We start from the raw sequence: 26,282 nt of genomic DNA on the forward strand, positions 1-26,282 counted from the left end.
GGACACTGTCCAGGTATAAAAAAGTACCATATGGGAAGATCTCTAAGATATATGATTAAGTAGAAAAAGCAAGGTTTAGAACCATTTACATAGTATGTTATTTTTGTGTAATAGGGGAAAATAAGAATATGCATCTATTTGTATAAAAACACTAAAAAGATATACAAGAAACCAATAAAATGAGAACATGGTCAGGTGAACAAGGTAAAATGGAAATAACACCTTTCAACATATATTTTTTTTAAATATTGCTTTTTTGGAACACATGAATACACTATCATCCAAAACTTAAATGTAAAAAAAGGACTATAGGGCATCTAGGAAACATGTAAAGCTGCTAGGCAGCACTAGTAATGAGGCAAAGACAAAATAAAATAAAGTACAATTTCAAAAAATAAAAATCAATAAAATGCAATTTCATAACCATCAGATTAACAAAAATCCAACATTTTGACAGTGCTGTTTTAGCAATGTACTGGCAAGCACATAGAAAACCAAGAATTTTCATATACTGCTGATGGAAATACCGATTGGTACAACCACTTGATCCATCACTGTAGTGTCCAGTAAGCTCAAGAACCATTTGCTCCATAACTCAGCAACTTCGCTTCTGTATATCTATCCCTGAGACAATCCCACATAACTGCACAAGACATGTACAAAGACATTCATTGCAGCGCTGTTCATAACAGCAAAAAAACTAGGAACATCCTAATATTCAATAGGTGAATAGATAAATTACAGTATTTTCACATGCCAGACTGTACTGCCATACAGCAGCTAAAATGAATCACAACTATATGTCTATGTGTTCAAATCTCTAAAACATACCACTGAATGGAAAAATGAAGCTGGGAAATGGTGTATAGAGGATAATACAATGTATGTGAAGTTTAAAACTACACAAGACAATGGTGTATATTGTTTATGGAAGAGTAAATACATAGGAATGGCATTAAGATGCACCCTATACATTTAGTCCTCCTCTGAGGACTAAAATATGGGAGTTAGATCATGGAAGGTGACCCCAAACCTATAATCAGCTTAGTTATTTATAAAATAAAACACCTGAAAGAAATGTGTACAGCACAATGTTGAGATGTATTAAATATAATGGTTGTCAATTACATTATTTCTGTGCTTTTGCACTTACTTGAACTATTTCATTGTTTACAAAGCAAATCAAGGAAAAGGATTCAAGGGCTTACTCCTTTCATACAAATCTAGGAGTCAGAGAGACTAATGTCATCAGCTTGAGCCGATCACTGCAAAATGCCCCTTCCCAGAAATATAAAAGGAGTCACTGTATTATTTTTAAGAACCATCTAATGTTGTTGTTTTTTTTCACTATCTTCCAAAAGTCATTAGATCCACAAAGGAAGGAAGCAGTAACTCTTGTGCTGCCCCCACAGCTGTTGATAAAGGTGCTTTTCACACCCACTTTCATGAAGATAACCTTAAATAGGGTCCCTAACACTCAGCTACTTACACGAGTGATAGGATGGAAAGGGTGCTATGCCTGTGGGAATGGATAAGGCTGCTGTGCTCCTCCTTAGAATTTTTGGTGCCCTTGGAGTGTCTGTGCCCACCATGTGTCCTTTCCAGTTTCTGGAGCTGAGTTCTGCAGTCACTGTAGACGAGGTTAGCCACAGACATTTATTACATCCTAGGAAAGACATACCTTGCGGAAGGTCTCATTACCTCTTGCAAGGTTTGCTACTATCAATCAAACAAAAATAGATACGAACAAAACTAATTTTACCCCCAAAATGTGAAGCTAGCTATATACACAATGCATTTCATACTGGGATTTCAGTTCCTTTCCGACAAGGAAGGACAGTAAATAAAACATATGAGTGGCGCTGCGGATTCTCTAGGGAACGAGTAGGTTGATGGAAAGAATGTTCCTCATCTCTTGGTCAGAGCAGGGTCAAAGTCACCACTCAAGTGAACTGCTCAGTCTAACTTCTTTGGAAGTGCTTCTTCTTTGAGGGGTTCAGAAAACAAATCATGCAACTTGCCTGAGCGCACACAGCACACCAGTGGCGATGCCAAAATCAGTGTAAACAGTGTAAACAGAAGGCAGCGTAGGATTATAGAGGCTTCCAGAGGAAGCCAGAGACCTGGTTCAAGTGCCAGCTTTACTTAGGTGTACAGTCATTTAATGCCTCTAGGCCTCAGGTTACTCATCTCTAAAATGAGGGAGTTACAGAGGTGTCCTCTAATGTCCCTTTAAATACTAACACCTAATGACTTGAGAGTCTTCGTTTGCCATGTACTTTTTCTATTTTTTTTAAACTCTGACACCACTGAAAACATAAAATTATCAGATACAGATTCGACAATACAAAATAATCTTAATGTGACAAATTTAATAATCTAATCCCACTACCTGTTCTTAAAGTACAGTTGATTTACAATGTTGTGCCAATTTCTGCTGTACATAAAAGTGACATATTTTTTATAGATGTAAAACATTCTCTCTTTATATATTATTTTCCATTATGGTCTGTGTAATTACATAATTACATGGTCTATGTAATTACATTGCTATGTAATTTTTAAAAACATTCTCTGATCATCAGGATATCTGAACTTCTGCCATTTCCTATCCTAAGCTGTGAAATAAGAAACAAAGAAAAGGAAGCCAGGTCAGGGAATGCGTGCATTGGCTCTAAAGCCATGTTTAAAAAATTTGCTTCTTTTACAAATAACTGTTTTGCTAGATTTTGTAATTATAGTGGCCCATGTTTATAATTCATTACAATAATCACACAATTGACACAAAGCTCATATAAGTAAGTCTGCATGGATAAATTCAGATACATATCACTTAGCAGTTTCAACTATAAGATAAATCACACTCAATTACTATTTATATTTTGGTACTCATTTACTAGTCTTTAGGAGGAAAAAAAGAGTTTCTTCTTGGTTTATTAGAGTAAAATATACAATTGACCATAAAGCTGTTCTGTGAAGTACTAATATTATGCTTGGTTGTATATTTAATCATCACACCTTTGGGGAAAAGAGCTTGTTTGCCAACTTCTGACTCCTGAATTGAAATATCTCCTCCTGAGTAAGAGACATAATACTTTTAAAAATGCTGAATAAGTGCATCAGCTCTATTTCCTGATTATGCCAGTAGTTAATGTCACCTCTAAGGTGGCAGCAACTTTACCAGGCATTAAAGAAAAAACACTGCTATGCTCCTACTTCTAGTGCTGATTCAAGTAGCCAAAGTTTTGATAAGAATATCTATTTTTAAGCCTGTGCTGAATACCAATATTTCCTTGAATCCTTAGATGACACAATTGCTCAATACTCAGTTGAAAAGCATAAAACCTAAGCAATTAACCATTTGTTTATCTCCCAAAGTCAATATTTTCACTTCTCAGTTTTATTACAATGATAGAACTAAATGACTCATTGTTCTGTTTTAATTTAATTTAGTTTTGTTTGGTTGTTATCAATGTAGCCTCGAAAAACTGATGTCTTAGTCTCCTCTGGAGGGATTAGTTTGTAAAAAGTTACTTCAGTTCTTTCTCAGTTTTAGAATATAATAAAAAGATAATTAAGGAGTTCCCGTCATGGCGCAGTGGTTAACGAATCCGACTAGGAACCATGAGGTTGCGGGTTCGGTCCCTGCCCTTGCTCAGTGGGTTAACGATCTGGCGTTGCCGTGAGCTGTGGTGTAAGTTGCAGACGCGGCTTGGATCCCGCGTTGCTGTGGCTCTAGCATAGGCCAGTGACTACAGCTCAGATTCGACCTCTAGCCTGGGAACCTCCATATGAGGTGGGAGCGGCCCAAAGAAATAGCAAAAAGACAAAAAAAAAAGGTAATTAAGTCATTCCTGGAGTAAAATGAATTGCTTGAACAAACCTGATTGAACTACAGAAGGGCATACAAAGGAGGAAAGGAGGGGAGAGTTCTGGTTCAGGAAAATGCTAATGAGTAAAACATTAGATAATGGAGAAATTTATACCTGACTTCCTTAATTGCTAAGAGCACTGGTTCAAACTTCAGTTGAAAATGCAAAATCTCCTAGCTGTATTTAAACAACAATACATCCAGTGGAAGACCAGCAATGGAAGAGCATAAACACAACAGTTAGAAATGTGACTGAGGAGTTCCCATTATGGTACAGTGGAAATGAATCCAACTAGGAACCATGAGGTTGCAGGTTCCATCCCTGGCCTTGCTCAGTGGGTTAAGGATCTGGCGTTGCCATAAGCTGTGGTGTAGAACACAGCCGTGGCTCAGATCCTGCATTGCTATGGCTGTGGCATAGGCTAACAGCTGTAGCTCTGATTTGAACCATACTGTGGGAACCTCCATATAATGAGAATGTGGCCCTAAAAAGAAAAAAAAAAAAAAAAGGATTGACTACTTCCTGCTGAGGAGTAGAAATGCTCCTTCTTCTGACCATTGTTGGAGGAAGTATGAAGAAAGAATGATGCTAAATTTCCCTCCTCAAATCAATTCATACTTCAAACAGCTGCACAAAGTTTAATCAGATGCTTATTTAGTGAAATAAGAAGCCAATGATCAAGGCTGCTTGGAAAAGCTCTGTGATCGTCGCCTAGGTAGTCATTACTGCTTTTCACTAATGAAAGGTTATAGATCCCGGTCATTGATAACCCACAATAAAGATGAAAGCATATTGTTATCTGAAGTTCATTTCATTTGAGGAAAAATTCTACAAGACAGTTTGCCCCTGTCTGCAATCTTTCAAAAGTGACTTTATTTATAAATCAAAGTTGACACCAGACCCTCAGGGTATGGAAATCAACTTTTTCACGGATGATTAAATTTAGGCTATTATTTTCCTTTAGCACACTGGACTATAAACGTAAGTATAAGTGTCAATCCAAATACTTCCATGAAAGTAAAATCCAGATTGAGGGCCACTGGGAGAATGCAGCTGCATTTCAAAGTCAACTGATTAATGTAGTAAAAACGCACAGGCAGTCATACAAGAGATCAGGGAGAGGATCTGGGATGGGGAAAAAGGCACTGCACAGGAGTTGAGAGTCTGTGTTTCTGACTGTTATATGCCCATGGGCAAGCTACTTAATTCCTTACGGCTTCAGGTTTTCATGTGCAAAATCTAAGGACTGGATTAGATTATCACTGAAGTCTCTCAAATTTTGAGTCTTTTGATCTACAATCACTCTAAGCTTGTTGGGCTTTAAACTCAACCGAGTAAAATATTCTGACATTATACACCCAACATTTACCAACTTGTTTGTTTATAAATGATACCCATATACTAGAGTAGTTGCATGTCAAATGTATTAAAAATAAAACCCAAAGGAATTCCCACTATGGCGTAGTGTGTTAAGGATATGGTGTTACTACAGCTATGGCATAAGTTGTAGCTGTGGCTTGGATTCAGTCCCTGGCTGTGGAATTTCCATATGCCTGGAGTACAGTCAAAAAAGAAAAAGAAAAAAATACAACCCAAAATATCTTAAAAGGGTGAGATAATAAACAATATTTATAAGATAATTTACTTAATATATTTACCAATTTACCAACAATTAATTATTTTAGTAAGAGCAAAAACAATGACTAAGTTTCTTTCTTTTTTAAACTCCTGGTTTAAAACATTGTGATACAGTGATTTGAAAAAGGTAATTCTAGGTCACAGATTTTTCCAATACTTAATTTTAGGAACTTACATAAACAAAATAATGATACTTCACAAAGATATGGAGATCCAGATGGCACTCCTATACTTGGGCACATATCCAGACAAAACTACAATTCAAAAAGATATTTGCATCCAAATGTTTCGTTGAAGCACTATTCACAATGGGCAAGACATGGAAACAACCAAAATGTCCATCCCAGATGAATGAATTAAGGAAATGTGGTACATAAATATAATGGAATACTACTTGGCCATAAAAAACAACAAAATATTGCCATTTGCAGCAAAAGGACTCAACTAGAAATTCTCATTCTAAGTGAAGTAAGTCAGAAAGAGAAATACAAACACTGTATGATACTACTTATATGTAGAATCTAAAATATGGCACAAATGAACCTATCTACAGAACAGAAACAGATTCACGGACATAGAGAAGAGACATGTGGTTGCCAAGGGGGAGAGAGAGGCAGTGGGAAGGACTGGGAATTAGGGTTTATAGATACAAACTATCACATTTAGAATGGATAAGCAATGAGGTCCTACTCTATAACATAGTAAACTATATCCGATCACTTGTGAGGGAAGATGAGAAGATAAAAATGACAAAAAAGAATGTATATAACTCCTAGCCATAGCAATCAGAGGAGTAAAATAAATAAAAGGAATCCAAATTGGAAAGGAAGAAGTACAAGCATCACCATTTGCAGATGATGTGATACTCTACCTAGAGAATCCTAAAGACTCTACCAGAAAACTGTTAGAGCTCATCCATGAATTTGGCAATGTTGCAGGATACAGAATTAATACACAGAAATCGACTGCATTTCTATATACTAACAACAAAAGATCAGAAAGAGAAATTAGGGAAGCAATCCCATTTACCATCACATCGCAAAGAATAAAATACCTAGGAATAAACCTACCTAAAGAGACAAAAGACCTGTACTCTGAAAACTATAAGATGCTACTGAAAGAAATCAAAGATGATACAAACAGATGGAAAGACATACCATGCTCTTGGATTGGAAGAGAAAACGTTATCAAAATGACTATACTACCCAAGGCAATCCACAGATTCAATTCAATCTCTATCAAATTACCAAGTACATTTTTCACAGAACTCGAACATAATACTTTAAAGTTTGTTTGGAAGCACAAAAGATCCAGAATAGCCAAAGACATCCTGAAAAAGAAAAATGGAGCTGGAGGAATCAGGCTCCCTGGATTCAGACTATACTACAAAGCAACAGTCATCAAAATCATATGGTACTGGCACAAAGACAGCAATATAGATCAGTGGAACAGGATACAAAGCCCAGAGTTAAACCCACGCAACCACAGTCAACTAATCTATGACAAAGAAGGCAAGAATATACAATGGCGAAAAGAAAGCCTGTTCAACAAGTGGTGCTGGGAAAACTGGACAGCCACATGGAAAAGAATGAAATTAGAACACTCCCTAACACCATACACAAAAATAAACTCAAAATGGATTAAAGACCAGACACTATAAAACTCTTAGAGGAAAACATTGGCCAAACACTCTCCGATATAAAAGACGGCAACATGTTCTCAGATCCATCTCTTAGAGTCATGACAGTAAAAACAAAAATAAACAAATGGGACCTAATTAAACTTAAAAGTTTCTGCACAGCAAAGAAAACCCTAAACAAAATGAAAAGACAACCCACAGGAGTTCCCGTCGTGGCACAGTGGTTAATGAATCTGACTAGGAACCATGAGGTTGTGGGTTCAATCCCTGGCCTTGCTCAGTGGGTTAAGGATCCAGCGTTGCCATGAGTTGTGGTGTAGGTCGCAGACACCGCTCGGATCCTGCGTTGCTGTGGCTTTGGTGTAGGCCGGGGGCTACAGCTCCGATTCGACCCCTAGCCTGGGAACCTCCATATGCCATGGAAGTGGCCCAAGAAAAGGCAAAAAGACCAAAAAAAAAAAAAGATTTGACAAGAACCAAATAAAACTTTCAAAAATTAAAATAGTTACAATGATTGGAAAATTAAAACTTAGCAGATGAGTCTTCACTGAAGAGGGAATTATTGAATGCTATAATAGATAGGAAGAAAGCATCCAAAGCAGTTTACAAAGAAATGGAAAACATAAAATTAAGGTTGAAAGAAATAAATAATAGACTAATAGTAGGTTAAGCAATAGAATAATAGGGAGTTCCCTCGTGGCTCAGGGTTAATGAATCTGACCAGGATCCATGAGGTTGCAGGTTTGATCTCTGGCCTCACTCATTTTGTTAAGGATCCGGCATTGGCGTGAGCTGTGGTGTAGGTCACAGATGCGGCTTGGATCCTGCGTTGCTGTGGCTGTGGTGTAGGCTGGCAGCTGTAGCTCCAATTCAATCCCTAGCCTGAGAACTTCCATGCGGAGTGGGTGTGGATCTAAAACAGCCAAAAAAAAAAAAAAAAAGAATAGTACATTAACTAGTTGGAATTCCTGAACAGGATAATAGAATGGAGAAGAACTAATAATCCATATGGGGGGAAAAAAGATACACAGTCTGTACCTGATACTTATACAAAAAAGAAATCAAAGACAGATCATTAACTTAAACACAGCAGCTAAAACCATTGCCCTTCTAAAAGTAAATACAGGAGAATACATTCATTATCTTAGAAAAAGCAAAGATTTAGTAAGAAGGGAAAAAACGTTAATCCTAAAAGAAAAAATGATAATGTGGACCTCATCAAAATTACACATTTCAGCTCATCAAGAAATAGCATTAAGGAAATGAAACGGCAGTCTACAGACTGGCAAAGAAAATCAACAACACATACATCTGCCAAATGACCAGTATCAGAACAAGTTATAAAGTGCTCTCACAAATTAATGATAAAAGGAAAAACAACTCAATAAAAAATGAGCAAAAGACTTGAACACTTAATTTAAAATGATATATGAAAAGCCAGTAAGCACATGAAAAGATGCTCAACATCATTCACCCATCATTACAGAAATGAAAATGAAAACCACCAGAAGACATCCCCTAAAATGAACAATACAACATTATGTGTGGGTGAGGAGGTAAAGCATCATGAAGAAACATGAATGTGAAGCAACTGGAACTCCCGTGCTTTGTAGAGGGGAGTGTAAATTGGCACTATTTCGGAAAACTGACATCCCTGATGGGTTATGTGCTGTGCAAAAATCTTCTGTTGAGTTACATGAGCCCAAACTTCCCCCTTTTGCTTCAGCAAGTCCAGATTAGCTTTGTCTTACTAGCATCCAGTGAATTGTGGACAACACTAAAAGATAAGAAATGTATATTATGCCACTGATTATGGGTTGTTATGCTGGCCAGTGTGGAGGCAGAACCACACTTAACCACACTCAGGTCCTTAGGCAAGGGCTTCAGTGGTCTTGCACAGATATGCATCCATAAATCCAGCAACGCTTAACTGTGACCCAGATGTCCTGTGTTGCACTTTCCCTGGTTGTGCACTTCTGCTTTCTCCCTACGGTGCCCTTCTGATACAGACAATCAATATGAATGGGTAAAAAAGAAGTCAGAAGGAAATGAAGAGAGTTATGAACTAATAAATAGTAGTAATAAGTATTAATTTGAGAACCAACTTTGGAGACCTGCATGATGTACATGCAGTTTATATGACCACAGACTAAATATCTGCAAAAACAAAAAGTGAATTATCTGGCACAACCACTGTGGAAAACAGTATGGAGATTCCTCAGAAAACTAAACATAAAACTACCACAAGATCCAACAATCCAACCCCTGAGTATATATCCAGACAAAACTATAATTAAAAAAGACATATGCATGCCTATGTTCCTAGAAGCACTATTCACAATAGCCATAGCATGTGAGCAACCTAAATGTCCATTGGTAGATGAATGGATTAATAAGATGTGGTACATATAAACAACTGAATCCAACTCAGTCATAAAAAGGAATGAAATAATGCCATTTGCAGCAACATGGATGCAACTAGAGATTATCATACTAAGTGAAATAGGTCAAAAAGAGAAAGACAAATACCATATGATATCACATATATGGAATCTAAAATATGGCACAAATGAACCTATGCAAAACAGAAACGGACTCACAGACATACAGAATAGACTTGTGATTGCCAAGGGGCGGGGTGGGGGGAGAGAATGGGATGGACTGGGAGTTTGGGGTTACTAGATGCAAACTATTACATGGATTAGCAATGAGATCCTACTCTATAGCATAGGGAACTATATTTAGTTCTTGGGATAGACCATGATGGAAGATAATATAAAAAAGGGAATGTACATATACGTATGAGTGGGTCATTTTGCTGTACAGCAGAAATTGGTCCAATGCTGTAAATCAACCATACTTTAATAATAAAAAAATATAAGTGAATTATTATTAAGCCTTCAAGAAATTGCTAGTGGAAATAGAGTGCTGGATTTAAGTGAATATTATGTGAGATATCTGCATATTCTAAGGATTAAAGTAACCAGATCTAACATAGACTAGAGGGCAGACGCAAGAACAGTTTGAACTGGGTTTATATTTTCAAATGTTAGACAAATGCAGCAGTAAATGGAAAATCCATAGGATATTAAGTGACCTACAAGTTTCCATTTACATATAAATAACCTCAATCTACCAGTTAACTTCTGTTATAGGATCCTTCCCTTCCTTCTGAACCCTGTATTGCTCAGGCTTTCAAGCACTGGAGAAACTGTTAGGTGGGATTTATATCTGGCTCAGCATTATTTCATTCTTTAGTTTTTATGTTGAGAATCTTAGCTGACTCTAATGCAGCCAAATAACCAATTCCCATTTTGCTTCATCGTATTTTTCCATCTGACCTTTCTTAACACGTAGAACTTTTAACAAAGAATAATGCATACCTGTATCATAACCCACGATAAGCCTTTGGCTGTGATTGCCTACTGTCTGTGGCTGAAAATCCACTTCCATTTGCATTGATTCTCCTACATTAAGAGTTCCAACAGATGGCTCTATAGAGAAGGGCCTGCAACACACATGGAAACATACCATCAGAACACAAGCCTGCATAGTGTGAGGGGTGGTGGAGAGAAGTCAGGAGTTCTAACTCTGCAGAGAGCGCAGACCTGACACCACAATTCAGTGACTCAGAGGTATACTTCCCCCTCATGTGAGAGAACTTTAGTTTTAATATTAAAATAACAGTAATAGATCAGCAAATGTAAAAAAAAACTTAAACGATGCCTAACATTCTTATTATATCCTTGTCATTCAGCCATTCTCTTAACATTCAATGAGTGATTCCAGTAAAGAACAAACTTATAATATGCATGCAAATACTGTAATTTGCAAAAGAACAGTACCTTCAAAGTCAAATTTTGCAAAAGTTATGAGAAGAGAGGGTTTTATAACAGAAAAATATATCAGAGTCTCAAAAGGAAAGTGAACATACAATCACAGGAGGATAAGGTGAGGACAGTTTAACAAAGGGTCTATTTAAAAGAGAGGATGGGGTGTAGAGAAATTACAAGAGACAGTGCAATGGCCCAGGGTTATTAACAACAGAACTATTACCCTTTCTAAGTCCAAAGGGCCAAGGAGAAGGAGTGGTTTTGAAACCCATCAGATGCCTAAGAGAAAGCTTCCTTATGAGGCACAAAGAGCTTTGGTCAATAGAGACAGCCGGCCCAGGGACCCTCACATGTAAGACATTAGGCAGAGAAGTATCCTGACTTCACATCCCCTGTGACTGCCTGCTGGGATTCTTGTTGGCTGAACCCAACCAGAAACCAAAGGCACAAGAACCTGGTGTGTGCCAAACAGGTCAGCGTCCTGGGTGAGAGTAAGCTGGAGAAGGGCAGAGAGCATTTGGCAAGGCAAACTGGGGACATGCTCTGTGTCCTGAATACAGAGTTTGGGCATGTAGACCTTATGCAAAGGTAGGGTGGATTTGCAAAAAGGAAATGGTTATGGTTGGGTTTTTTGTTTGTTTTCTTTTAGGACTGCACATGAGGCATATGGAAATTTTCAGGCTAGGGGTTGAATCAGAGCTGTAGCCACTGGCCTGATCTGAGCCCTGTCTGCAACCTACACCACAGCTCACGGCAACACCAGATATTTAACCCACTGAGTGAGGCCAGGGATTGAACCCGCGTCCTCATGGATACTAGTCAGATTCATTCATTACTGCTGAGCCACAGCAGGAATGCCCAGGAAATGGTTAAGTTTAATTGTCCTAGAAAGGACTAGTTAGAGAGAAGCTGGATCTGAGCATGAAATATCTTAAATAACTTACAGAGCTCTTCCTTCTAAATGGGAAACCCAGTCCATTAAATTATGTTTTATGGTCCATTTCACTTCTTTAAATTGCTAGTTTTTCAGTAATGTGTTGGACAACGTATCTGCCTGGCTAAGTTGTTTCTGATTATTTACTTCTTTCACACAATGGTTTTTTTTAGAGTCTTCATTCCTTAAATCGTCCCTTGGATAGAGAAGTGAATTTCTTCTCTGGGGGTACACAGTTTACAGCAAAGGTAGCACTTGGTGCTACCTGAGATTATCACTGCAGGACCTGTTATGCTTCCTACCACGGGCAATCATTTATTTTCTCTGGACGGCCCTCTCCTTTCTACTTTCCCATCCCTGTGTCTGTCCTTTTCCCATACCTTCAGCACCAGTCCTCCAAGAAACCCCAGGCAGTGCTGTAGGGGCACGACGAGGTAGTAGTTACTAGGCTGGAGCCAACTGAATAAATTCTAAATCCGGTTCGGCCATGACTTTGGACAAATCACCTCATCTATAAAATAAGGGTAGTGAAAGCACCCACTTCATAGTGTTGTAGTGAGGATTAAAGGAGTCTAAAATGCTTGGAATAATGTCTGGCACATAGGAAATACTAAACAAATGTTTATGATTATTTTTGTTATTGCTATTGTTATCTTCTCTTTGGCAGTCCCTAAATGAAAAAGGAGCCAGAGGATGATCTTGGGTATTTAGATGAGTTCAAGTTTGTATCATTCTCTTTCAATCCCTCACAATGCTCTAGAAATACTATAAAAAATACACACAGGACCTAACACATCAATGGCCCCCTTCAGTGGACCACCATAATCTATGTAACAAACTTCAAAGTCCTAGATATTCAATGGGCCACACGATCTTTTCCTATCCAGTTGCGGCCTTCTCATTAAACAGATACATCTGTCCAAATATCCTATACACCTGCCACACTCCACAACAGACTGGGGTGGGACAGAATGGGAGAGAGCTTTAGTCTCTCACCCTCGCCTTTCCTAGTACTGTACTTCCTCTCCCTTACAGCCAGACAGTGCCCCTCTTCATGGACATTCCAGAACTTCCAGAGTCACATAGGAGCACTCACCATTTTCCATGTCATATTCCTTTCAAAGTCACACATCTCAGCCCAGACTCTAAATCATCTCTTAAGCAGACTCTTTAATGATTCTCCCTCTTAATAATGTCTCCTTCCTCTGAGAGGCTGTAACTTTAACTTTTACTTCTTTAGTTCACCTTGTACTATAATTAGTTTTCATGCCTGGCTCTATCAATAGCTAGAGACTCTTGAGATAAAGGAAAAGAGAAAGCAAACAAAATTTTACAAGCACCTACCTACTCTATGCTGGGTACTACACTGGGCACTTTACAGCTGTCAATCTTTTAATCCTTAAAAAACCTTGAGAAAGCAGGTCTTATTATTTGCATTTGAGACATGAGAAAACAGATGCTCCAAAAAGGCAGGCCACTGGCCCAAAGCTACCCAACTAGGTAGTGGTAAAGCAGGGATGGAAGCCTGCCTTCAAGTTCAAGTTCCTTCTGCCTACCTCAAAAGCCCTCTGAATGTGGAAGCCACTGGGTTAGGTTCATCTTTGTGTCTCTCAGCACCTCAAGCATAGCTCTTTACTCCTAGGAGCCTCTTAAAGGAGGTTGCCAATTAAATTATAATCAACTTTTAAAGGGAAATAAAAAATATCTCCAATCTTTAATTAATCTGTATAACATCTTGGAGGAAGAGAAAAAGAGCAGACTTTTGGTATCTCAAGAATCTTGATGGAAGATGAAGGTGAGTCTCACCATCTTGAAAGCTCTTTCCTTCTTCAGATTTCCCAGTTTCCTGCTTTTGGGAACAACACTGTAACATTTTCTTCTATCTCTGCTTCCCTACTTCCTAGTATTTTGCTTCCTACATTGTGCTTTCATTTTCTTTTCAAATATTTCTTAGCAGCAAAAGAACAGTTTTAAAATAAATTGGATAGTATTACATTAGAGAACCTAAGCTAATTTTCTATGTACAAAGAGACTCTTCTTAGGGCCTCCAGAAATCCTAATTCCATATAGTGGTAAGACAGTCTTTCATTGTGCGCTAATTGTTGAGCTTATATTACCCTCAACTTCTTCAGTAGTTAGAAAATCACCTGAGATAGCCATTGCTACTTAGAGCTGCCTAAGCTTCCTCAATAAATCAGACATTAATTGGATAGAGTATGCTACATTCTGATACTTAAACATTGTCTATAATTTGATTTTGTACTTCATTTTACTAAAGGCAGACAGGATGAGTAGGCTGGAGAATATCAAGTACCAGAAAATGCTCTTTTAAGAGGTAAAAGGTATTGCTCCTCCAGGGTATAAAGCTGGCTTTGTCTGCCAAAATGTTTGGTTTTCATATCACATCCTCATTAATACTGAATACTTGATTAAGGGAGGGAATGCAGGTTTGTGAAAAAACATGAGCCAGGAGAAAGATCTTGAGTTTCTCTTTAATCCACTATGAACTGCTCTTAGGAACTAAAAACTATTCCATCCAAGTGATTCAATATTTTAGAAGAAGACTAAATATTGGTTCTATTATATTAAATACTGAATGTAATATTCATATTTTTCCTTCAGATAATCTTTCTTATTAACTGATTCTAAATTGAGGTTTTAGATTTTGAATTGCTTCTTAATCCTTTCTATTTTACTTTCCAAAATTAATCCTACCTTAATAGTCAAAGTTATTCTGGTACCTTCGAGAGTTTCAGGTCAAATTTGCAATAAAGTTGAAGAGTAATTGTTAACGTTCTCTGTATATTTTATAGCACATTGCGGCTCATTTTATTAGTGTAAAAAACATTATGCCTTTTTTTATAGTACTTGGAGCATGTTTTTTATTTTAAATTATTGTAGAGGTTTATAGTTGTAGCTCTGCCGTCATGATATATGGTTGGTTAGGCATCTTATAAACATTTATTGAGCACTTATTTATTCCAGACACTTTGCTAGAGGCTGGAGACATACAAATGAAGAGAGATACAATCCTTGCATTTAAGAAGCTTACATTCTAATGGGATCAACAGACACATAAAGCTTTATTTTTTATAATGTATATGAACCTAACCATTTATAATTTAACCATTAATTAAATCATTATTTCAGTGAAAAGAATATGATTTGTTTTTTAAACAATTTCCTGTGAGATATTATTTTTAACTGTATAGTGACTATAAAAGTAGCAAAATCATGACTATAAACCCTGGGTTTTTTCCTCCAAATTCTCAAACTGGATCCACTGCTCCACTATGTCTATTAACAATCACTTTGAAAGAGTGGTCCTCAACTACATTGTGTGTCTGGGCATCACAAGCACACATGCGTTTTTTTTTTTTTTTTTAGAATGGATACTTGTCAGGGGATCTCCCCAGAGATTCTGATCCCATACAGCACGACTACAAATTCATCATAACCTTTCTCATTGTAGTCGTTCGATTTCTCAGTAGCAAACAACAAAAGCCAATTCTGGCTAACTGAGATAGAAAAAGGATTTATTGGAAGGATTTGAAGTAGCTCACAGAACTGACATCATGGTTGGAAAACACTTATTTCGTGGAAGGAACATAAAACTACCATTTCATGCACAGTCTAAACAGGAAGACAAAAATAAATAGGAAATATAATTGAAAGACTTTGTTATAAAGAAGATGAAAACAGGAGAAACTCAGCGTAAGGTGGTGAGAAAGCTCAGGGACTAGTGATAGCAGTAAGCCATCACCACCACAGGGCTGGAGACAAAAGAAGTGGAGAATGAATTACCAGATCCTAGGGGCATGGCAGAATTTGGGACCATGGCAGGTCTGTCTGCCTGGAGCTGGAATCATAAATGAGCTGCTGCTGCTTGCTGGGGACTCTGCTGAAATCAGAAATACTCTGGCTTCTTTCTACTTTCCAGTCTCCTTCCAGATGGAATCCAGCAGTCCCTGGTGGCTGGTGGGGGCTAACACAGCCACAACTGATACTGAGCTGAGCCAGAGAAGGGTGAGGAATGGATCTGAGGGTAAATAAGCCCAGAACTGGCCCATGTTTGTCTTAATCCAGGTTTTGTTATTAATTTACTGGGGGAACTCGGATAAGTTATTTCCCTTCTCAGACTTTGGTTCTTCTGTCTGTAATATGGGAAGGTTGGACTAGAGTTTCTAATGCCATTATGATTCCTCAAGCTAGCCCTTGAGTTAGCTCACCGTTTTACCTTAGAAATGTTTCTCTATTAGGAAAAGAGGATTCACATTCATAGTTACATGGAGAGAAAAGTTTTAGATTTTTTTCCTGCAATTTCACACTATTCAATTTGTGATTTTATTTCACTTTACATGAATGTAATATGTAAGAATTGGCATTTATGTGTAGTTTTTAAGATTCAGCCCAATAGTTCAGGAAGGTATGCTGCCTACACTTGTTTCTCCACCTTAGGTGGATTCTCTTTTTCATTAGAACAACATCACATATAATAGGAAGTTTTTAATGTGTATTATGGATAGTAGTTATAAAAGATTTTTGTTAATCAAAAGAGCTTGGCTCTTGGTGAACCAGTTGAACAACTTGCTCTCTTCTCCCTCAATCAAAATACATGAGTCTCATCATTAAATAACAAACAAAGGCTGTATAAGCACTTTGAGAATGTTAGGAGACAATGATTTTCAAAAGAACTTTTCCTTTGCCTTTGATAGTTGATTTATCTAAAGTGGGTCAGTGTCCTGCTTCCATCTTGGGTACAGAGAGCTGGAAAGAGTGTTTCTCCCCAACCCCAAAAATGAAAAAAACTAAATAAACAATAAAAATCATGATTTTTCTCAAACCTACCAGAAAGCTGAAGTTGCAGGGCAAACAAAAATGGACAATTTCCTGCCCCTAAAGGAGATGAGACATATGCAGACTATTTCACCTGTGGTGGACAGAACTTTCCTATGAGCAAAAGAAATGGTGAGAGAAGATGGAACCAAAGGAACACTTGAAGAGATAATGGCTGAGATTTTCTAAAAATAAAGAATTCAGGAAGTTCAGAGAATCTCACACAGGATTTAAATCAAAACTAAATAAAAGCAAAATAAATTCTTAAAACAAAAACCAAAAACAAAATCCACACCTAGATATATCACATTCAAACTACTAAAAACCAAATATAAAGACAAAACCTTGAAGGCAGCTCAATAATTACATACAGAGGAACAAAGCTAGGAATCACAGGAGACTTCTCATTAGAAAAATGTAAGCCAAAAGACAATGATGTGGTATCTTCAAAGTACTAAGAAATGTGTATACATAACTGTCATTTCACAATTCTATATTGAGGAGAAGTCTTTCAAAAAATGAAGCAAAATACCTTTTTTTCCAAGTAGACAAAAACCAAGAGACTTTTGACTATATCTAAGAAATATTAAAGCAGTTTTTTTAGCCAGAAAAAAAAAGTTATCCCAGATGGGAACTTGAATCTACATGAAATGGTTCAGAGATAGTGATGCTTCTGGGACACGAGGAAGAACAAACACAAATACCCTCCTGAGGGATGTGCCTCAATCCATATTCTGGCATCCCTGCTACTTCAATATGTCAGACCAAGTAACCTCAAAATGCCTACACCAGAAAAGACCTAGAACATCTGGATAAAATATAACCTATATAAATGTGTATCTGAGCATGCAAAAAAAAAAAAAAAGAAAGAAAAAAAAGAAAGAAAGAAAAAAAGCAAACCCACAGGGTTCAAAAACACAGAGGAAATAAAAACCAGAGCATTAATCCACTGATCCCTTAAAGTCTGGATTTTAACATTCCTGATGGAGCAGAAGACAAGGTCCTGGAATGGTCAAATCAGAGGGCTGGTAACAAAATCCCCATATACAACCAGGAAACTTGAAGGGCTACCAAAACATTCTCCCATTAGCACAAGGAAAAATGTCTATCTTAGTTGTGAGCAATGGAAACAAAGACTCTCTAGGGAATTCACAACTTTGAACATGTGTCTTAGGCAGATTTGCGGTTTGGAATGCCTAAGTGAGGAAATTACCAGAGGTGGTCTATGTAGTCTATCCTTTGGGAACCAAGCAGAAGCAAATGCTAATCCTTTCTGGAGAGATGTGGCCTTAAACTAGCAAAGGATTCCACAAATAAAGCCCTTCTGGAAACAAGCTCATGATCCAGCTCAATACATGTACTATTTTTTAAAAGTCATAGAAGAGAACTTGACCTTCTATGTCCTGTCTTCTCAACCTGGCCATTCTTCTTATGGCCATTCTTCTTATGGCCCTGCTATTCAGCCAGTGTCTTTGTGTCCCATAACAGTCGTTCTTTACCATCTTATAAGAGAGATCCTTAAGGGCAAAGATTGTCCTATCATATTTATATTGTCCCACAGTGTCTACTACACTGTAGCTATCCCATAAACAACCAGATTAAAATTGAACACCTTCATTTACTAGCTATGTGCTCTTGGGCACATATATACAACCTATCACTCAGTTTTCTTATCTTCAAAGCCAGCAATAGCAGGTTGAGTTCTTTTCATATCTCATCACTCTGAACTCTTCTTCTGCCTCCTCTTCCTATTTTCAAAGATACTTATGATTACACTGGGCCCACTCAGATAACCCAGGATAATCTCCCCATTTTAAAATCAGCTGATTAGCAGCCTTAATCACATCTACAACCCCCTTTGTCATGTAACACTACACATTCACAGATTCTGGGGATTAGGACATGCACATAGCTTAGGAGCCATTATTCTGTCCACTACAGCGGCAGTAGCTCCTTTAAAGAAACAACAAAAGGAGAAACGTTTGCTATATTTCACTTACTATATACAGCAGTTTATGTTTATTATTTCATTTGTTCCTCACAACAACCCTATAAAGTGGCTATTACATGTTTCCTCATTTTTCCGATGACCAAACTGTGGGTGGCCCCTAAACTGGAAAAGACAAAGAAATGGATCCTCCCCTCGTGCCTTCAGAAAGGAACACAGATTTGCTGACACTTGGATTTTAGTCCAGTGAGGCTTCTGATTTACCGAAACGCTGAATAATAAATTTGTGTTGTTTTAAGCCATGAAGTTTATGGTAATTTGTTACAGTAGCAGTAGAAAATTAATATAGCCAGTTATGAAGTTCTCAGTCAAAACAAACTATGTTTATTAATAGGTTCCCATGAGCCATTCTCCATGCTAAATAGAAAGACTCTTATCTAGCATTTCAGAAAACCATCCGTGCCTAAACAGGTAACCCTGAATTTTGGTTTCCTCATGGGATGAAGAGGAGGTCTGTCCCACATCAGTGAAGTCTCCCAGCCCTGCAACTGAAGACTATAAAAAGCATTTGCATTCTGACTGCTATTCTAGGAGGTTACTTGTGCTGACGAGATTTAGCAAGAATCAATCGAAAACAAGAGCTGAAGGAATGCATACCTATGAGTTTTGATATGAAACACAGCATTCTTGTTGCCAATGTTTCGCACCAGGAGAATCTTCTGAGTGCTGTATTTGACGGGGCAGGTAGAAAAATTCAGCATGTCAGGAAAATCTAGGATGGCTCGTGCACCTCTAGCTCTGATGGGCACAATAAACTTTTCTCTTTCAGTAACGCAGGTCAACATATGAGCATAATCCTACAATAGAAGGGTACAATCATTACGTGTGGAAATACTAACATGACTGAGATAACTGCAAGAAATATGGCTCTATGCCAAGCACCTTGCAAAAACAACTTAATATATGAAAACTTCTAAAGACAATTATAGATATACTTTCAATGAGATACTCTATTCTGAAAGAAAGAGAACAGTTCAAGTATTAAATCTACAAGCCAAAAGAGATGCTTATGTTTCTTGTGTTTCCCAGATATTAGGTGGGAAGCGGAATAGGTGGGGAGGCACATTCTTCTTTAGATCAGAGGAGGTTCTCACCAGTTCCTCCACATCCTCCTTCTTAACTCCACCTGCTTATCCTTTATGCCCATGTGTTAGATGGATGGTTGCAATTAACGGTCTCTCTATGATCGCACTCTGCAATATGACTGCACAAAGCTTCTCCATCATGAGTGGAGTCTGTTTCTTCAGCCTATGCTTTGACCAATGGAATATGTTAGAAGCTAGGCAATGCTAGTTCCAAGCAAAGGTTTCAAGAAGCTTTAGGCATTTCCAGTCTTGCTCTCGAAACTCTGCCATGTAAACAAGCCTGGTCTAGCGAGCTGCAGAAGGAGAGCCCCAGTGTCACAGCCAGAGCCCTGCTAGGCCAGCCTATGGCCCCAGATATGTGAGAGACCCTAGCCAAGTTAAGTGGAGTTACCTACTCAACTCACCAGTGGGCCCAGTCAAGATCAGTTAAACCATAGACTTATGAGCCATAATAATTGAATTTGGGAGTGGTCTGTTATTATACAACAATAGCTAACTGATACACAGCCGATTTTGAACTTCACCCCTTGTGCAAAGCCATTACTGATTATTCCAAATCTGGGCATCTATCGTCCCCAGTCTTGAGTCTAGATACAACAGAAAAGCTGAACAAAGTAACTCTTTATCTCCCCTCATAAGATAGAAAAATGGAACTCTCATTCTCAAGGTAACAAAGTTAAAAATAAACCCTCATCAGGAGTTCCCGTCGTGGCGCAGTGGTTAACGAATCCGACTAGGAACCATGAGGTTGCGGGTTCGGTCCCTGCCCTTGCTCAGTGGGTTAAGGATCCGGCATTGCCGTGAGCTGTGGTGTAGGTTGCAGATGTGGCTCGGATCCCGTGTTGCTATGGCTCTGGCGTAGGCCAGTGGCTACAGCTCCAATTAGACCCCTAGCCTGGGAACCTCCATATGCTGTGGGAGTGGCCCAAGAAATAGCACAAAAAGACAAAATAAATAAATAAACCCTCATCAGCAAGCAAATATGAATGTGAAAGTAAAGAGTTAACAGTCCCCTCAAGCAAAGGTCAGAAGAAGTCACCTTGAAAGGAATGTGCTGTCTAACCAGGTCCATTTGCCTTTATTTTTTTTCCTTTCATAATTATTTTTTTATTACTAAATGAATTTTATTACATTTATAGGTGTACAACAATCATCACAACCAAATTTGCCTTTATTAAGTTTCCCCATCGCTTTCGTGTATGTTTTGGCTACAAGGCAATCTTGCTAAATATGAATTCCTCTTGGAAGCCAAGTTTCCTTTTGGTAATCATGTCGTAAATGCTTTTCAGTGGTAGGGAGGTTTGAAAAAAACTCTTGGGACTTCAGGCATAGAGCAGGAATGGGAATGTCTGACATACTGATTGACATATAGACCTGGCCATGCACTCAATTTCTTTAAACCCAAGGGACAAGTGGAAAGCAGTAGTATCACAAATTAGTTTATTCATCGAACCAGGGTTATTAAATGTTTAGGCACCAGGCACTGAGCAGGGTCTGGGCATACAACTGAGCAGTAAACACAGACAAGGATCACTTCGAGCTTACACAGCAATGGAGGAGATAAAGAACAAGTAAAGAAAGCATATCTCATGTACAATGTAATACATATACCAGGAGATATAAAGGTAAAATCGCCAGGAATGCTTCCACGACAGAGCCTTTACATCTGTTTCTGTGGTAGTCTCTCTGACTGCTTGCACTCAAACTCATACTCAGCAGCCCAGCCAGCATCTCACTGGATACAAACTGGCCCAAAGCAAAGCCCCAGACTAATGCCACTGCTTATAACTGTGCATAAAGATACTCTACCAAGGGGAGGAATGGGTCCTGAAATCCAGTCCACTCTGCTGGCTCCAAGTGCATCAGCCCAGAGGGGGAGCCTTTTCTCATACCCACAAAGGCTCCACAATGCCAACTGAAGTTCGGCTCATGCCCTTTCTTCCACCCTAAATCTGTTCCCTCACTGACTCCCCATCTTGGTACTGGCATCTCCATCCTTCCAGTGGCCTGGATTTAAGACCCTGGAATGAGGCATCCTAGATTACTCCATGCCTCACTTTCTTAGGACACACTGTAGAACTGACATTCAAAATACATCCAGACCTTGATCACTTTTCACTGCCTCCACCCTGCCCCACCCCCGGCCCTAGCCACCCCCATCTTCCCTGGTCTGAATGGAATCTTTATTTTAACCCTGACTCCTCTAAAATCTCTTTTCCACACAAAGGTCAGAGGGATCCAGTTATAAGTGAGCTCAGGAAGCCCTCCATTCGAAATGTCTCAAGCAGAGGGCTGGGGTGCTCTGACTGCTGTGGCCCAGCACACCTGTCATTTCTCCAGCCACATCTCCCTTCCTCCCCCGCTTGCTCCTCTGCTCTGGCTCCAGCTTCTTGCTGCTCCCTGAGCATTCGAGAGATGCTCTACCTTCAGAGCCTTCAAACATGACGTCCGTTCCCTCCAGAATACTCTTCCCTCTGGTTATTCACTTTGCTCACTCCCTCACATCCTTCAGGACGTTGCACAAGGTCCATTTTCTCCCCGAGGCCTCCCCTGATTGCCCTATTTTAAACTTAACTCTCCCTCTCCTGTCCCATCACTCCCTAGCCTTTCACTTGCCTTTGTTTCCCCAAAGCCATCTGACATACTATGTATTTTACGCATTTACTGAGTCTACTGTTTGCCTCTCCCCAGTATCTCCGTGTCAACAGATATTTTGCCCATCGTATTAACAGACCTCACATATCCAGTGCCTTGAACAGGGCCTGGTGCTTAGTAAATATTCAACAAATATTTGCTGGAGACATGCAAACGAGTAACATAATGCTGACCGAAGAGAAATAAAGCATGATAAGAGGATAGAGAGTGAGTGGAGAAAGGCCTTTATGAGGAGGTGCCATTTTCAGCAGAGACCTAAGTGAAATGAGAAATGAAGCCCTGGGGGTGAGTGGTAATCTGGGCAGAGCGTGATTCAGAGCCGGGCCAGAGGGGAGCAAGGTAAGGAGAGGTTAGAGATACAGCAAGGAGGGTGAGGGGCCAGTCACACAGGATCTTGTAAGCCACTGGTAGGACCTGAGGATGGCTGAAAACATTAACGAGGCTGAAAGCTGATCATGATGCACCTGGTTTATGTTTTAGAAGAATCACTGGTTGCTATATAGGCAACAGACTATAAGGAAGGTAAGGTGAAAAGAGGGTGGCCAGTTAGGAAGCCATTGCAATAGTCCAGGCAAGAGATGACAGTGACCTGGCCTAGGGCAGTAAATTCATAGCCTAGTGCTTGGCGAGTAGTAAGTACTTAATAAATGTTGACTGTCATTACTAAAATGTTGCATAAAGTACAATGATTTGTATAAGGTACATAGGAAAAACTCAATTTGTGTTTACTCCTTTGTTACAAAAATAAATGATAATCCTGGTAATGATAATGATAATAGGACAAGATAATATCAGAAAACAAGAATGATATAGAAAATAAAATTTGGTAAAGTGATAATGTGGTGAGGTGCTGCTTTAAAGTAGAACAACCAAGGAGGCCTCCCTGAGGAGGTGGCCTTTGGATGGAGGCCTGAAGAGCCAAAGCATCCAGTTAGAAGAGATCTAGGAATGAAGTGTTCCTGGTAAGGGAAGTTGCAAACGAAAAGGTCCTAAAGCAGAGCAAGTAGTAAAAATTAATGGACAGTATCCATGAAATCTATTAAAACTGCATGGTAATACCAGGCTCAAAAATTGTGCTGTTCATGGAGTTCCCCTTCCTGGCTCAGTGGTTAACGGACCCAACTAGGATCCATGAGGATGCAGGTTCAATCCCTGGCCTTACCCAGTGGGTTAAGGATCCAGTGTTACTGTGAGCTGTGGTGTAGGTTTCAGACACAGCTCAGATCCTGTGTTGCTACGGCTGTGGTGTAGGTGGGCGGTTACAGCTCCTATTCAACCCCTAGCCTGGGAACTTCCACGTGCCATTAGTGCAGCCCTAAAAAAAAGAGAAAAAAAAGAAAAAGGAAATTATGCTAATCAGATATAAGGAAGCACAAATTATACGAAGCACACTTGATCCTAGAAAACCCCACAGATTTCAACACAAAACAGTCTAGTCTGATTAAAATCAGAATCCTAAAGAGATAAGTACTGTTTTCATTTTTTCTTAGGAGATCAAACCCAGCAAGCAAAGGTTTTGTTGGGAATTAGAAACTGGAAAGATGCTGGCACATGTGGAAACTTAATATTAACTGAGGCTCTAAGAGAAAGAACAAAAGATGCTGCAGAATCCAGCATGAGAGGTGATCCCTGAGTAATTTATCCTATGTTTACAGATTCTGCCTTTATTCTATAAGGAACTGAAGACAGCTGAAAATAGCTTCGGAAGCCAATTGAAATATTCATAGAGATGTTTTCAAATCTTTTCAGATTTCCAAATGAGTAAGATCTGAAGTCTGATCAGAATTATATGTTTTATTCATAATCAGTTCATATGCTCATAAAAGAATACGAAGAAATTCCTTAAGCAGCTCCTTAAAAATGTATTCCAATCTCTGAAGTTCTATATTTAATATGACTATATTAGATTATATAATATATGCTTATATATTGCTCTACTGGCTTAAAATTAAATCAGATGTTATGACTTCGGAGGCTTTGTCAGCCCGCAAGCTAAGCAATTTACTTCAGTTGATGGACTTCCTTCCACTGTATTTAAATTCAGAGCAATCAGGTCACCATTCAGCACCAAAATACTTATTCCAAGCCTTTCCCCTCGATTAGGAGAGACTTAGCCATGAATTACTTTAGATCCCAAAATGTTATCCTATATAACAATGGTCTCCAGATGAAATTTCCAATCCACTTTTTTATCCATTAGCCTTCCTTCCATCAGGTCTATCTTCCAAACTTAAAAAAAAAAAAAAAAGCAGCGAATATGAAAATGGCAGATTTGACTCTGAAGGCTGGAAAGAATGTATCTGGATTTTATATTAGCTCCATGTTAGAAAGCAAGCATGGCAATAATTCTGTCCTTTAAAGTCTCAGGCAAAGGGAAATGCTGTCTTCTGCTGCAGCAAATGACTCCCCAGGCAATCAAGGGTGAGCACAGCCAGCGTGGTTAAACCCTCTCAATCCTCTTTCCGCCTTTTCTCCACTCCTGAATTGATGGTGGAATAGCTAGCACAGAGTAAAACCAGATTTGATTAGGACGTAGGGCATTTAATACTCACTGCCCTGAAAAACATTATAAATTCCCTAACCAGTTAAAACTACTTATTTTATAGTATCATCTCAATCAGAAATTCACCTCTCAAAAGGGAAGAATCAGTTCTCAAGTCCTAATCAGTTAAAAAACAAGACTGATATGTCTCAGGAGCCTTACCCTTCGCCACTCTGACTCTTCATATGACTTGGCTGGGATCTCGGCCTCAGAGCGGGCATCTACACTTCTCCAGCTATTAAAAGGGAATGACCTCTGACCTTTGGCTTGTAAAGAGATCTGAGGACTTCTGAATTTATTCTGACAACTTTTATGATTAGTATATGATAATGTGGTTACTCCATGATCCGTGTACAAATCATCCACTTAAGGCAATTAATTTCCTCTTTAGCTTTGCTTTCTAGGTTACCTTAAATGTACCAATATATCTGTATCTACACCCATACACCCTGTCTTCATTCCTGTTCTTAACTAAGACCAACCCCTTTCCTTGTGCACTAGGTCTTTTTCTTTCTTTCTTTCTTCCTTTCTTCCTTTTTCTTTCTTTCCTTTCTTTCTTTCTTTCTTTCTTCCTTTCTTTCTTTTCTTTCTTTCTTTCTTTCTTTCCTTCCTTCCTTCCTTCCTTCCTTCCTTCCTTTCTTTCTTTCCTTCTTTCTTCTCTTTCCTCCCTTCCTTCCTTCCATCCTTCCTTCTTTCTTTCTCTGCCCACACCTACAGCATATGGAAGTTCCCAGGCCAGGGGTCAAATAGGAGCTGCAGCTGCCAGTCTACATCACAGCCGCAGCAACCTTGGATCTGAGACACATCTGTGACCTACATCGTAGCTTGTGGCAACACTGGACCCTTAACCTAATGAGTGAGGCCAGGGATTGAACCCACATCTTCATGGACACTCTGTCAGGTCTTCAACATGCTGAGCCACAATGGGAACTCCTTGTGCACTAGGTCTTAATCCCTTTTGCTTCACTTAGAATTTTCCTGAAGCATCAATTTTCCCTGTTTAGTGAACATTCACTCATCACCTTGTAACAATGCTCGGATAGCCTTGTCTTAAATATTAAACAACATACCTCTGGTGCCAACATTCACCCCCAACTACTGCCCATTTTTTAGGTGAGGGACCTTATCATCTAGAGACAAACAATGACATATTTACAGTTGAAATGATGTATAGGACTTGCCTCAAAATCCTCATGAGCAGGGGACAGGATGATGAAGCAAGACTGGTCATCCACAGAGA

At 38.9% G+C, this 26,282-nt stretch overlaps 1 protein-coding gene across 1 annotated transcript in view; it reads right to left on the reverse strand.

The window, feature by feature from the left end:
- The window catches only part of HYDIN (HYDIN axonemal central pair apparatus protein), a 367,185-nt gene that overhangs the window by 274,805 nt on the left and 66,098 nt on the right, over positions 1–26,282 (reverse strand). Inside the window, exons 6-7 of the mRNA XM_047789543.1 lie at positions 19,358–19,557; positions 10,533–10,657 (exon numbers count right to left, since the gene is read on the reverse strand). Coding sequence (XP_047645499.1) covers positions 10,533–10,657; positions 19,358–19,557 — 325 coding nt within the window. The remainder of the gene's footprint in view (positions 1–10,532; positions 10,658–19,357; positions 19,558–26,282) is intronic.

The sequence above is a fragment of the Phacochoerus africanus genome, chromosome 8 (assembly GCF_016906955.1).
Source record: "Phacochoerus africanus isolate WHEZ1 chromosome 8, ROS_Pafr_v1, whole genome shotgun sequence".
Taxonomy (NCBI): Eukaryota; Metazoa; Chordata; class Mammalia; order Artiodactyla; family Suidae; genus Phacochoerus; species Phacochoerus africanus.